Source organism: Miscanthus floridulus, chromosome 5 (assembly GCF_019320115.1).
Source record: "Miscanthus floridulus cultivar M001 chromosome 5, ASM1932011v1, whole genome shotgun sequence".
NCBI lineage: Eukaryota > Viridiplantae > Streptophyta > Magnoliopsida > Poales > Poaceae > Miscanthus > Miscanthus floridulus.
The window spans coordinates 37,023,970-37,039,175 of NC_089584.1; the positions used below are offsets into that span (position 1 = coordinate 37,023,970).

The 15,206-nt window shown below is 43.5% G+C and overlaps 1 protein-coding gene across 1 annotated transcript; it reads right to left on the reverse strand.

The window, feature by feature from the left end:
* Window positions 1–11,302: 11,302 nt before the first annotated feature.
* On the reverse strand, window positions 11,303–14,894 carry LOC136449845 (tubulin beta-5 chain-like). The gene is made up of 4 exons (XM_066450050.1): window positions 14,748–14,894; window positions 13,718–14,133; window positions 12,713–12,982; window positions 11,303–12,166 (listed from the first exon to the last, which is right to left on the reverse strand). The coding sequence occupies exons 2-4, from the start codon at window positions 14,109–14,111 to the stop codon at window positions 11,490–11,492; spliced, it is 1,341 nt and encodes a 446-aa protein (XP_066306147.1). The 5' UTR covers window positions 14,112–14,133; window positions 14,748–14,894; the 3' UTR covers window positions 11,303–11,489.
* Window positions 14,895–15,206: the final 312 nt, after the last annotated feature.

Sequence of the window (15,206 nt, forward strand, 5' to 3'; positions counted from 1 at the left end):
CGCCAGGGCATGGTTCCTAGACAAAGGAACGAGCCCTTAACGGAACCGCAGCACATGCGCGCTCCCACCTGTCACGGACTCGAAACGCCCGAGTGGAGTTCGAGTAGGATTCCAGTCGTCGAGCCGGAGCCACTCCAGCGATGGGATCCCGCCAAGGCGGAAACCGCAGACGGCACGCAGACGCTCTCTGGCACTCGCGTCCCTCACCCGCGCTCACTACGATCGCGATCTCTCCCATCTCAATCCGCTGCCCCAGCCGCCGAGGATCGATCGATGGCCGCTGACGGGACACCGCTTCTGTGCGCGAGCGCCTTCGCCGCCGCGGTAGACGGCGCTGCCATCACCACCGTGGTGGCGAACGACCTCGTAGAGGAGGTGCTCGCAAGCCGGCGAGACAGCGTCGCGGCGAAGAGAGGCTGCGGTGGGGCCCTGGAACGGCGGGAGGAGGCCGACGTGGCGCGCGGGTGGTCGTCCGCGGTCGTGGAGCGCGGCCTCGCCCTGCGCCGTCGAGGAGGCTCCGCGTCGTTCTGCCGCCCCCGCGGTGGCTTGGTCGGCACCGCCGCCGCCACAGCCACGAAAGAGCGGCGCGGCCGTCGCGAAGAGGCCGTCGCGTCTTGTGCGCTCGGAGACGGAGCAGAAGCGGAGGAGCCAGTGGTTGATCCGGGCGTCGCGTTCTTCTGCCTCGCCGTCCTCTAGTCAGGCTGTGCCACACAGTAGTGCCGATCGGTTGCATTAATCTGTGTTCTGATTATTTATTACTTATTACTTTCTAGTTCTATAGACTTATTATGTGTTCATACTTCTGTGGTATTTCAGTATTTGTAGACTTGTCTTTATCTAGTTCATGTAATTGAGTTCGTTGTTGTAATAGCTTCAAGCGACAGTTTAATCAAAGCAATGGAAGTAGATTTTGTAATTTTTTATATAATATATTTCAGTCTTGTGTTACTGCGATCTTGTATTTGAGAAGTGTTAAAGCCAGCCACAAAGGTTGCTGCTGCTACCATCTTGATACATAAAACACTATAGCAACAGTAGAATTCAGCAGCAGCACCGTTGAGAAAAAGCCAGTCGAACATGCCCGCAAATCCTACGCCTTTTAGGGAAAAAAAATATCATTCAGCTTTGTGGTATTGCATACCTAATTATCTATCTGCTATTGACTGTTTGCTTGTTGATTTCAGTCAGAGTTTATTAGCCAAGCAATAGTGTTTTCTCTCATAACAAACCAGCATCAGCCGGGCTTATCAGCCCAGAAACCAACCAGCGAACATGCTTACAGTTCCAACAACATGAGCATCTTAACAAGCCGATCGTAGAGGCTAGAGGCGTTTGGTTTGAAAAATAGAAAGTCCACTTCTTACTCACTCAGTCACTCTCCCAGTTTGAGCTGTAGAATGGGTTGGTCTATCTCCACCTTATCCTTAACTAGTAAACAAGATGAATTTACGATGAACCATCTTATCTACAATGAAGTGATTCTCAAAGCAAACACAAATGATCAACCTGTTCAGATAGTGGTCTCCAATAATTCTTTTTTTTTTTTTTTGAACCTGGTCTCCAATAATTCTAGTGACATGGTTTGCAACTCTAGCAAAGAACGGTTGTTGTTTTTCCCCCTATATACATGATCATTGTTGTGTTCATCCTCGATTAAAAGAAGTCAGGAGTTGTCTATGATGCAAATTCTTGGACAAGTCTGATAGTCTCCACACTCTCCTGCATGGTTTGTTGCGGTTTTGCTTGACAGCTTCAGCTTGAGTTCCATGCACCGTTGTTGTATGTGGTGTGGCTATTGTCAGCGCTGGCTCCTATATATCTTAGACGAAGTTTTTGCAGCGAATGTGCCAGGCATATGTTGCGTATCAAAAAGTTTGGTGTCCCAATAAACCATAAAGGGGGTGATACGATGAATGTTGCTTATACGTCAGTCTGTCTGTCGGTCATAGTCAGTATTATGTCAGAAGCTCGTATTTGATACTGTAACATGTGTAGTGTTTTCTAATTGATTTTTGAATTTCAACATGTGTGAGATTAAAAGCAATATAAATAAGAAAACCGTGAGGCTCTCCTACATCTTTTAATAATGAAACTGAATAAGATTATCTTGCCTCTATGTCATGGGATGCACAAAGCCTACACAGTGTTACACCATTTTCCATGTACAAGATGAGGGAATCATCGATTTAAATTTTCGTCTATGGGATGTTTCGATCCGGTGACTAAAATTTAGGAGGTGTCACGTGAGAGTATCACATAGGATGTTCGGATATTAATAAAAAAATAAATTATAGAATCCGTCAGTACTCCACGCGACGAATTAATTAAGTCTAATTAATCCATCATTAGCATATGTTTACTGTAGCACTGCGTTGTCAAATCATGGCCTAATTAAGCTTAAAAGATTCGTCTCATAAATTAGTCGCAAACTGTGTAATTAGTTTCGTAATTAGTCTATATTTAATACTTCATACATGTATCTAAACATCCGATGGGACAGTGACTAAAGTTTAGAAAGAGAAACCAAACACCCCCTAAGGCTGCAAACATTGAAAGGTGGAGATGACTTCAAAGTTTGTTTGTTTTTTTGAAATGATGACTTCTAAGTTCTAACGTCTTTGGAACACTGTAGTTGCTACCTTTAGAATCCTAGTCTGAAGATGGTCAATTCTGATCAAAGCTGAATTTGTTTGAAACCCTTTTGAAAGACAAAAAAAAACAAGGACGAAAAATGTTCATGGTCGTATTCGAAACCCGAAAAAGAGATAGCTTTCAGGAAAAGGCCTTCATCAACTAAAAATTGTTACGAAACGGTGTCACGAAGGGGCATATCCCTTCGGTAGTACACTGTTCTAGTGAACAGTTGCCTTTTCCCGAACAGTCATGTTCGTACGACGTCCGAACGGCGTCCGTACGACGTGACCCTTCACTTGTATATAATCTAAGAGATCAATGAAAGCAACAGTTGTTCCCAAAATCTTGTTCATTCAATTCACTTTTAACACGTTATCAGTACTTTCGCTCTACTGGACAGAGAGAAGGAGAACGCAGAGGCAACGAATGCCTCTAAACCATCACAGGTAAGCATGACGAAGATCGACTTACAGTCACATATTGTTCGTCAACTGTTCTTCGCCCTTCGTCGCATCGGTGGAGTTCGCCGTGGCCCGATCCGTCACCACGGCCACCATGGACAACGCCGCAGCGTCTTCGAGCGCCTTGGGCCTCGTGTTCGCCGCAACATTGCCCATGGTCATGGCCATGGTCCTTTCGGCCACCTCTTCGACTCCGATGTCCGTGGCTTCCGTTCCAATGCAGTTCCTCGCCGCCGATGGAATCCAGTTCGTGGCCGCCATGCTTCTCCTCCGCGCGATCTTTGTCTGTAGAGCCAGCCACCATCTCCTCACCTTGGCTTGGACGGTGCCGGTCCCAGCAACGCTGCGCCTCCAGCGGTTGAAGCCCCGATGCCACTAGTCGTGGAAGCCCTGGCGCCGCCCGTTGATGAAGTGGTTGTCGAGCCCGTCGCTATACCCGCATACGTCCCCATGGAGCCGATGTCGCCGGCACCGTCACCGCCTCGCTTCTGGTGCGCCTTCTGCAAGGAGTTCACCTCGATCCCGCACACGCTTGAGTACTCATACTCGCTGCCGACGCCCACACCAGCCTCTTCGACTCCAGTGGCGATAGGCAACGGCATCTCCCCGCTCGATCCGTGGTTTCTGAACACGCGGGCTGCTCCCACGCTTGACGCCGGGAAGATTGAGGAAGAGGAGGATGTGGTGACCGGCCTTGGCATCAGTGACATCTTCAACAGCGTGGCGAGGTCCGGCGTCTCGTCGTACTTCTTCCTCGACAGGGTCGGACCCTCGGTTCTGCCTCCGGCACGCGCGGGCCCCTCGGCTCCTCCTCCGGCGACGACCCTACCAACGGCTCCTCCTCTGCCCGCGACACGCGCCGAGGCTGCGGCCCGCATGAAGGAGAAGGCTCTCCCAATGGCTCCTCCAACTTTTGCTGAGGGCAGCGCCACCACGCCACCCACGATTCGACGTCTTCTCGGTCGTAGGGTGGTCGTGGCTTCTACTCCCCGAAGGACGGGGACTCCTCTTTGAACTGAAGACCGACGGCAGCAGTGGCGCGGTGGAGTGCGACGGCGAGGTGTCTTGCGGCGACGGCGGCGTCTGCTTTTTACAAGGCAGCAGCAGCGAGCAGGGGCTATGAAACCCTAACTGCCACCCGATACCCTTTTATGGGTTGCGTGCGCATCAATGGGCCTGCCCAAGGCCAGTGCCCTGCCCTCCCTCCTCTCCCCTGTGCATGTCGACTGGACCAGGATGGGCTTCAGCATTAATTCATCAATGACTATGTTAGTCTCTTATAATTATATGCTGTAAAATTAAGTACTCTTATGTTTAGTCGCTGACTTTAACTTTAGTTGTACTTGTGATATTTTATCATTGTAAAATATCCATTTATGATATTATTCAAAGTATTTGTCCCTATATGTATGGCAAATCCAATAAATAATATCCTTGTTATTACGACCATGATCTTGCAAATTATTTATTCATTAATCACTTTTGCAATCGATCATTTTATTTAAGCCTCTTTTATGCTTTTTGACTTTAAAGCACTATGTGCTTAAATAATCGATGTGACATTTTATGTATATTTTCTCATCAATTGTATAACGTGCATTTTCCCTATTTGTTTGTTGGCCATACACAAGGTAGCACCACTGTTGCTACTACGGGATCTACACTAAGTAAACACTTAGTGACTATCCTCAACGTGCGTACCCAACATCACAAATGAGAACATTTGGTCTATATCTTTTCACAAATATGACTACAATTAATTCGCATTTCTATTGGCCATAGTTGCTACTGTGGGATATACACTAAGTCCACAACTTAGTGACTATCCTCAACGTGCATACCCAATTCGTTTACGAATTGACTAAGGTCTATATCATTCTTGATGACTACCTTAAGACGTGTCTATACAACTTGCATAATTACTTGGCATCTAATGTTAATACAGACTATGCCCAATTTGAGGTCTACACTTTTATGGTGACTACCTCCATTATTTCATTATGCACATGAGATCTTTACAACATCAATAATACAAGATTTATCTTGTCTCTATTTTGCATCCCATAATTACAACATTTTAATAACTTAAAATGTTTTGATGGTTTGCCTCGTGTAGGATCAATGACCGTCAAAGAGTTTGATTTGCTTGCTCTAGACGGCCACAATTATCCCACATGGACTATGGACGTAAAGGTTAGTCTTGCGCCCTGTGGACTTTATCGAGCTGTGTTACCAGCCGAAGAGGGTGTTGCACCACTTGAAGATCAACATGTATACACGGCCATATATCTCATTAGGAACCATATTCATCCTGACCTTAAGGTTGAATACTTGTTGAAAGAGAACCCACGAAATCTATGGAATTCTCTTAAGCAACGCTACGAACAACAAAAGGCACTTGTCCTATCTGCAGCCAACTATGAGTGGACGCAACTTCGCTTATAGGATTTCAAAACTGTGAGTGATTACAACCATGTTGTTCATAGGATTTGCTCAAAGTTGCAATTCTGCGAGAAAGAACCTACAGATGCGGATAAAATAGAAAAGACTATGTCTACTATGCTTCTCTCAGAAAGGATTCTTCAACAACAATACCGTAAAAGGCGTTTCCAGGTTTATTCTGAGCTTATACAAACTTTACTTGAGGCCAAAAAACATTCTAAACTTATGATTTGAAATAATCAGTAGCACCCCGTAGGGTCTGCTCCATTGCCTGAAGTACATGCCTACACTCAGAATAAACCCAAATTTGATGGTAGACTTTCTAAGACACATCGTCGGGGAAATTCCAAGAAAGGTAAAAAAACAACGCAGACGCAATAAGAAATCCCAAACTCGTGTTTCCAACAAGGGTAAGAACATTTCCAAACAAAGGAATGACAAACTTGTGTGTTAGAAGTGTGGTTGTTATAACCATATTACAAAGAAATGTCGTACCCCAAGTCATCTTGTTGATCTCTACTTAAAGTTTGTGGGTCGCGGACTTGCTGCACCAAGACAGAAGTATGAAGCCCACTTCAACATTCGACCTGACATCACCAGAAATGAGGTTGGTTTTTCACAACAAGTTCCAATGGAACTAAGCAACAACAACATACGAGGAGGCGAGGATCTTACTGATACAGGGAATATTATCATGGAATATGCATCCAACGACATATTTGGAGACTTTGAATAGGCTCCCAATCCTTTAGATTCTCATGTCTTCATGTCCTAGTGATTATAATAGTTAAAATAATTTATATCCTATGTGTTGTAAATATTTAATAATGTCATCACTATTTAGTTTGAATACCCAATAAATGTATTGTACACATTTGATGTATTGTACACATTTGACATTCAATAAATAAAGTATATATTCTATATATCATCAAAGAGTTTCATATCAAATTCTTTATTTATATATAGTTTCTACAGGGGTCAATCTGATGGAGGAGGAATTATGCCTAGTGGACAGTGGTACCACTAATTCTATACTTAGAAAAACAAAATATTTCCAAACTCTTATAAAAAGACAAGGAAATGTTTTGACAATCGCCGGGCGTGATGCTACAATAATAGGCTCTGGTCATGCTACTATTGTACTTCCCATGGGTACCCAAATTACAATTGAGGATGCATTATTGTATCCTGATTCAAAGCGTACCTTATTAAGTTATAGAGATATCCATCAAAATGGTTTTCATATTGAAACCCATGATGACAACAATGAGGAAATTCTCCTTGTTACTAAAAATAGCGGATATGGCAAACAAACTATTGAGAAAATTCCCTCGTTTCTGTTCAGATTGTACTACACATACATCAAACCTGTACCGCATATTGCGTACAAGGTAATTTTTCATAATGTTGACATATTAAAAATTTGGCATGAACGCCTTGGCCATCCTGATATAGGGATGATGCGAAAAAATATCAGTAATTCTAAAGGTCATGAGTTAAATACTGCTAAATTCCCAAAATCTTTAGATTTTTTGTGCACTTCATGCGCTATAGGGAAATTGATCGTACTATCATCGCCCGTTAAGATCCAAAATGAGCCACTAAAATTTCTTGAACGTATTCAAAGAGATATTTGTGGCCCCATATCTGGACCGTTTAGGTACTTCATGGTTCTAATAGATGCATCACCTCGATGGTCTCATGTGTGTCTTTTATCCACATGTAACTATGCATTTGCAAAAAATATTACTCAAGTTATTAGACTTAGAGCACATCATCATGAACATCAAATTCAATCAATTCGAATGGACAGCGCTACTGAATTTTCCTCAAAGGCATTCAACGATTATTGTATGGCTTTGGGAATTCAAGTTCAGCACTCTGTCCTATATGTCCATACACAAAATGGTTTAGTAGAATCTCTTATTAAGAGAATTAAACTCATTGTAAGACCGTTATTACAAAATTACAACATACCAACTTCATCTTGGGGTCATGCAGTCTTACACACTGCTAACTTAATTCAATTGCGACCAACTGCATATCACGTTGTCTCTCCATTGCAATTAGTACGTGGGAATATGCTAAATATTTCCCATCTGCGAAAATTCGGTTGCGTTGTATACGTACCGATATCACTGCCTAAGCGTACTTCTTAGGCCCACATAGAAAACTTGGTATCTATGTGGGATATCAATCTCCATCAATTATCAACTACCTCGAGTCTCTTACAAGGGACTTATTCACATCCCAATACGCTGAATTCATACTTAATGAGGAATATTTCCCGGCATTAGGGAGAGATTTCAAGTACGAAAAAGAATGCCAGGAAATCATCTGGAATGCCCAAGGCATTCCCCCCTCAGGTCCACATACTCTAGAGACTGAACAACAAGTTCAGAAAATCATAAACTTGCAACATATTGTAAATAACCTGCCAGAAGCATTTACTGATTATAAGGATGTCACTAAATCCTCTTATCTTGCTTGCAATGCGCCCAAAAAAGTGGAGGTACCAATAAAAACCATTCAACTCCCACTTCCAAAGAAGAGGGGAGAAGTACGGCTGCTCCTAAGGATAATGCTACAAGTAAGCGTCCGAGGATATCGAGGACTAAATCCTCCAAATCAGTAAATCCAAGCCAACCTCAAGTTGGTAGACACCCAATAGTGGATAAAAATCTAACATTAGGACCAAATCCATAACCCGGATCAACGGTGCATCCAAATTCTAATCCTAGGATATCGGAACACCCTAACTCCATAGTTTTAGGAAATGTTGAGTCAAATAATTGGGTGAAAGAAATTTTCATCAATTACATAGATTCTGGAGAATCATACGATCGTAAGACTACTATTGTCGACATGTACTTTTCCATAGCAATTGTAGAAATCTTTCTCAATGATCCAGATCCCAAGACCATGGCAGAGTGCAAAAAGCGCTCGGACTGGGCTCAATGGAAAGAAGCAATTCAAGCTGAGATAGCTTCGCTCACTAAAAGAGGGGTATTCACATCTGCAATACCTACACCTTCCAAAGTCTTTCCTGTAGGCTTTAAATGGGTTTTCATCCGGAAACAGAATGAGAACAATGAGGTGGTGAGATATAAAGCAAGGCTAGTAGCACAAGGGTTCACGCAGAGACCCGACATTGATTACAATAAAACATATTCTCCAGTAATGAGTGGAATTACTTTCTGATACTTAATATCATTGGCAGTTCAAAATCATCTATCTATGCAGTTGATGAATGTGGTGACAGCATATCTATTTGGGTCACTTGATTCGGACATATACATGAAGGTTCCCGATAGAATCCAAATTCTGAATCCAAACGCAAATCGCAACATGTATTGTGTAAAACTACAAAAGTCATTATATGTCTTGAAGCAATTGGGACGAATGCGGTACAACTGACTGAGGGAATTCCTTCTAAAGAAAGGATACACTAACAATGATGATTGCCCATGTGTTTTCATTAAAAAATCTCGAACGGGATTTTATATTATATTCATGTATGTTGATGATTTAAATATCATTGGTAACCCAAAGGATATAGATGAAGCAAGCAAACATTTAAAGAGAGAATTCGAGATGAAGGATTTGTGTAAGACCAAGTATTGCCTAGGCTTACAACTTGAGCACTGTCCTTCAGGAATTTTAGTGCATCAATCAGCCTATATCTAAAAAATATTGGAGAAATTTAATATGAATAAATCATACCTTAATAAAACTCTAATGGTTGTTCGTTCCTTAGAAATAGGGAAAGATCCATTTAGACCACGGGATATTGGGAAAAAGATGTTGGGACCAGAGATCCCATATCTCAGTGTCATTGTTGCACTTATGTATCTTGCAAATTGCACCAGACCTGATATCGCATTTGCAGTGAACTTATTAGCTACCGTCATTGGACAGGAGCGAAGTGTATCCTCAGATACCTTAATGGCATAAAGGATCTTGGTTTATTCTTCAAGAAAAATCATGATCCTAGTATGATTGATTATACTGATGCAGGTTACTTGTCTGATCCTCATAACGAAAAATCCCAAACAGGATTTGTATTCCTACATGGAGGTACAACTATTTCATGGAAGTCTTCTAAGCAGACTCTGACAGCGACTTCTACTAATCATTCTAAAATTATTGCTCTATATAAGGCATCACAAGAATGTGTATGGCTTCGCAGAATGATTAACCACATACAACAGTCATGTGGTATTGGTTCAATTGAATCACCTATAATTATCTATGAAGATAATTCCACTTGTGTTACACAGATGCAATCAGGTTACATAAAGAGCAATATCACTAAGCATATTGTTCCTAAATTGTTTTATCCCCATGAATTACAAGAAAACGGGGAAATAAACATCTTGCAAATCAAGTCGTGTGATAATCTCGCTGACCTATTTACTAAGTCCTTACCAACTTCTGTGTTTCAAAAATTTGAACATGAAATTGGTATGGGGCGACTTCGAGATTTGCTAGAATCAGGGGGAGACATCTCATGAATGTTAACATGTACCAGAATCATATTATACTCTTTTCTTTCATAAGTTTTACTTTCAAGGTTTCTTGTTAAAGTTTTTAATGAGGTAATATTAACATAAGCATGTGTCATATTTCCAATTTTCCCCATCGAGGTTTTTGTGGGAAATATCAAAGACACATATTACCCTCACAACTCATCCATGATTTTTCCTAAAAAGGTTTTTCATGTGAGTTATCCAAGAGGCAATACCAATAATGTGTCGTCATATTTTCTTATAATTTTTTCACTTGATTTTTATAGGGGTCTTAGCGACATATCACTTTATATATTGCTCCTCATATTTTTCCTGAAATGGTTTTTGGGGGAGTAATCTATATGTCATATCTCCTATATTTTTTCCCACTGGAGTTTTTAATGGGATACCAATGACATAATAATTTATTTAAATCACACTCATATATGTTATTTTCTCCTTATTTTCTATAAGGTTTAAAGGAGTTTTTATAGCATAACTATACATACATATTTCTCAGATTTTCCCACAGGGTTTTTCAAAGAATCCAAGCATATAGCTGCATTGATCTCAAAGAAGATTCGATCAAGGGGGAGTGTTTAGCACTACGAAGGAGCATGTCCCTTCGATAGTAGACTATTCCAGTGAACAGTTGCATTTTCCCGAACAGTCACGTCCGTACGATGTCGGTACGGCGCGACCCTTCACTTGTATATAATCTAAGAGATCAATAAAAGCAACAGTTGTTCCTAAAATCATCTTGTTCATTCCATTCACTTTCAACAAAAATCGCTGAACTCGCTGATTTCTGATGTCTAGACTCGGTATTTTTGCCCCTTCGCAAACCTAACCATCTTTCTCTCATGTGGACTGAACGTCGAAACAAAAATTGCAACTAATACAAGTCTTGGTAAATCATCACGAGTAAATTTTAAATCTTAAGATGAGTCCATGCGACACTTCCAACAAGCTCCTCTGAAGGTGCATCTAGATCCTGGAGAAAAACTACGATGGCGGGCAATCTTCCAAGGATTCTTGAGTCCCCATATGGCGCGACGGTAATAGGCTCTAGCAAGAGCTAATGATGTGGTTGACGTCCCGCCGGCCGTGTCCGGTGCCCCATGGGCCAGCGAGGCAGCACTTCGATATGTCCGAGCCGTGCTGATCCAACGAGAGCAAGCAAGTGCAAGGGACAAATTCGCATTCTTATAATGTTATATAAGAACCACCACAGGAGCAAGCACGCGGATACAATAATCAAATACTCCACACATATACGCCATGGCATATCAAGCGGTGCAGGTGAACAAGTCTTTATGGTGGCGAAAGAGGGCAAGTGGTAGCATACAGCATGCTACCCATGGAAGTACAAATATGCGCGAATACAACCAGGTCCAGGGAGGGGTACAAATATGTGGCAGGGTCCAGAGTCCAGACGACCTTACTCGTCTTGGATGGCGTCCTCCTCGTCCTCGTACTCCGCCTCCTCATCAGCAGTGGCATCCTGGTACTGCTGGTACTCGGACACCAGATCGTTCATGTTGCTCTCGGCTTCAGTGAACTCCATCTCATCCATGCCCTCACCAGTGTACCAATGCAAGAAGGCCTTCCTCCTGAACATAGCAGTGAACTGCTCACTGACACGGCGGAACATCTCCTGGATGGAGGTGGAGTTGCCAATGAAGGTGGAGGCCATAGAGAGGCCACGCGGCGGTATGTCACAGACACTGGACTTGACGTTGTTGGGGATCCACTCCACGAAGTAGGACGAGTTCTTGTTCTGGACATTGATCATCTGCTCGTCCACCTCCTTGGTGCTCATCTTGCCACGGAACATGGCAGAGGCTGTGAGATAGCGGCCATGGCGCGGGTCAGCGGCACACATCATGTTCTTGGAATCCCACATCTGCTGGGTTAGCTCAGGGACAGTGAGAGCACGGTACTGCTGAGAGCCACGCGAGGTGAGTGGCGCAAAGCCAACCATGAAGAAGTGCAGGCGAGGGAATGGAATCAAGTTGACTGCAAGCTTGCGCAGATCAGAGTTCAGCTGTCCTGGGAAGCGCAGGCAGCAAGTGACTCCACTCATTGTTGCACTGATCAAGTGGTTCAAGTCTCCAACTGTTCAGGGGGAAAAAAACTATGTCAGAACAGTATTCAAGAATTACAACATAATAAACTGCTACATGATTTCTGTAAATAAACAGAATTACTCAGTAAGTGAACACTATAATTACAAAGCATATAGAAGGAATAGCCAATGTCTAAACAGGTGTAAAGTCATTTCATCTGATAAGCAACGGTTATTGATTATATAACTAAGCTAATTTTCTATTAGTACAGAACAGCACATTGACAAGGACAGCCATGGAGAAATAATGAGTTGGCTTAATTGATGAATAGGACAAGTGCAAAACATATTAATTAATCTGGTACACAGCAGGTGCCATTTTTTTAATAGGGCAGCCATGTGCCTAGTTAGGGCCAAGCCACAATAACATCAAAATATCTGGCAATACAAATATTAAAAACTGAATCAAAATTACTGGGCAAAAATATATTATTGTGGCAAGGCCATCATTGGAACATAAATCTACCTGATAAAGCATATCACAAATAAAACATTTTCAACACAGGATAATTGACATTGAGTTTAAATCAACTCACAGCTAGGTGTTGTAAGCTTCAGAGTTCGGAAGCAGATGTCATAAAGTGCCTCATTGTCCAGAACCATGCACTCATCAGCGTTCTCAACCAACTGATGGACCGACAGTGTTGCATTGTATGGCTCAACTACAGTGTCTGAGACCTTGGGCGAGGGGAAGACAGAAAAAGTGAGCATCATACGATCAGGGTACTCTTCCCTGATCTTTGAAATGAGAAGGGTGCCCATTCCAGATCCAGTGCCCCCTCCAAGGGAATGGCAAACTTGGAAACCTGATCACAGCAAGTTAAGAATATTAGTAAGTTCCAGCCAACACAATGTAGAAACAAGTTAAATTACACTATGAGACCAAGGACTTCTCAATTTATCATAGTAACCCTGTGCACAAACCAGATAGTGACAAATCTCTTTTTTCTTTTTGTATCCGAAAAGTTAAGGTCCTTCTGATTGTCTCTATCTGGTTTGTGGACCAATATCATACACAAGAAAATATCTATTGCAGATGCCAATCGCATATTCCATATCAACACTTTAAACAGCCTTTCAGGTATGAAAGAAATCAAACAGCATATATGGGTCGAACTTCGTTTGCAGTTAAAACCAGTGAAAATAGATATTGGTGAACAGGCTCATGTGGCTACAATTAACAGCGAAAAAAACACAATCCGGCAATACATAAGGGTGAATCCTAAAGTATAGTAGGCAACAAAACAAAGACAAGGCGGTAGATAAATAATTAGTATCAACAATATAGAATACTAAAGTTTACCAGCAAGCACACACTGGCCAACAACCAAGTAACTACACCAAAGCATGCTTAAAAGCTAAATAATCACATGATGGTGCCTTCCAAGAAGTTCAAGAGTAATAGACAACATCGGATCTGAAAGTGCTCTCATCAGATCTAACACATATCATAGCAATGACAAAGGCATAATTAAAAGTGTGCTTTCAGGTCAAAAGATAATTAACAGTAAGCATTCAAGGATGGTAAAAATGAAATGGACCTTGGAGGCAGTCGCAGTTCTCCGCCTCTTTCCTCACGACGTCAAGCACGGAGTCGATGAGCTCAGCGCCCTCTGTGTAGTGGCCCTTGGCCCAGTTGTTCCCCGCGCCAGACTGGCCGAAGACGAAGTTGTCGGGGCGGAAGATCTGGCCGTACGGGCTGGTGCGGACGCTGTCCATGGTGCCGGGCTCGAGGTCCATGAGCACGGCGCGCGGCACGAAGCGGCCGCATGAGGCCTCGTTGTAGTAGACGTTGACGCGCTCGAGCTGGAGGTCGGAGGTGCCGACATAGCGTCCGGTAGGGTCGATACCATGCTCGTCACAGACGACCTCCCAGAACTTGGAACCGATCTGGTTGCCGCACTGGCCGCCCTGGATGTGGAGGATCTCCCTCATGCCTGGATCTCAAGGTTGGTAGCTGCAAGTGGGAGTGGAGCAAGGGTGGTTAGTAGCGAGAAAATGATGGAGACGTTACTCCGAAATGGGTGTGGAGAACCAGATCTATAGAGGAATAACAAGCTCCGGCACGAAATCAATCAGATCCGGGAATTACAAGGAAAAAGTGCAATTAAAAAAAAAAGGATTGCTCCGAAAACTTAAAACATTGGATGCAGCACCACGAGGGGAGCGAGGAGCAGCTTGAGATCTACCTGAAATTCTAAGAGAATACCTCAGTGAAGCGCGTCACCTACGAACAAAACCAAATCCCAATATCCCAAAATAAGAACCGAGAACTTTTATAGTCCCGAAACAGCGATAGATGGTTCATGATCTGATAATCAAACGGCGAAACAAAAATTGGAGCGGTGCAGATCTAAGCAAAAACATAGCCGCACCAGCAACGAAGCAAACCGCAACATCCACCCAAATATAGCCCAAAAATTCAAACCTCCCAAAACGAAACCTAAAAAGTCCCCAAATCTGCTACCGCCAGACATAAATCCCCCACGGGAACACGAAACAAAACCCAAAATCGCACCCAGATCAGACGCAGGCAACAAGGTATGGCACAAGGGTTCCGCAGCATTTTACCTCACAGAAGCTAGTCGGCGGCCTTCCAGATGAGGGGGAGCGGGGAGGGGAAGGGGAGGTGTGGTAAATGAAATGAGCGAGTGGCCAGAAAGGGGGCGGATTTTATAGTGGGCGCGGGGGCTAGGGCACCGGATCAGGCGGCCCAGTCGTGTTCCCTCCAACGCCGCCGTCGGCCGCCGGGGGCCGTCCGATCGTTCCCATCGGACGGACGGCACCGTCGGGTTCGAAAACGGCCCGTTGGGCGCTTGGATTTTGAAATTTTTCGGGTGTCCGCTTCCGTGCCAGCGGAAATGACGGTGTTGCCCCCCGGCTCCCCCGCGGAACGGAACGGTTGTTGCGGTGTGACGTTACTGCCCCGGGCGCGTCTCGGCGTTTGTTTGCTTCTGGTTTTGCCGGCGCCGGCCCAGGATGGGCTGTCAGACTGTCTCGTTTTGCGTACACGGCAAAATATATATATAT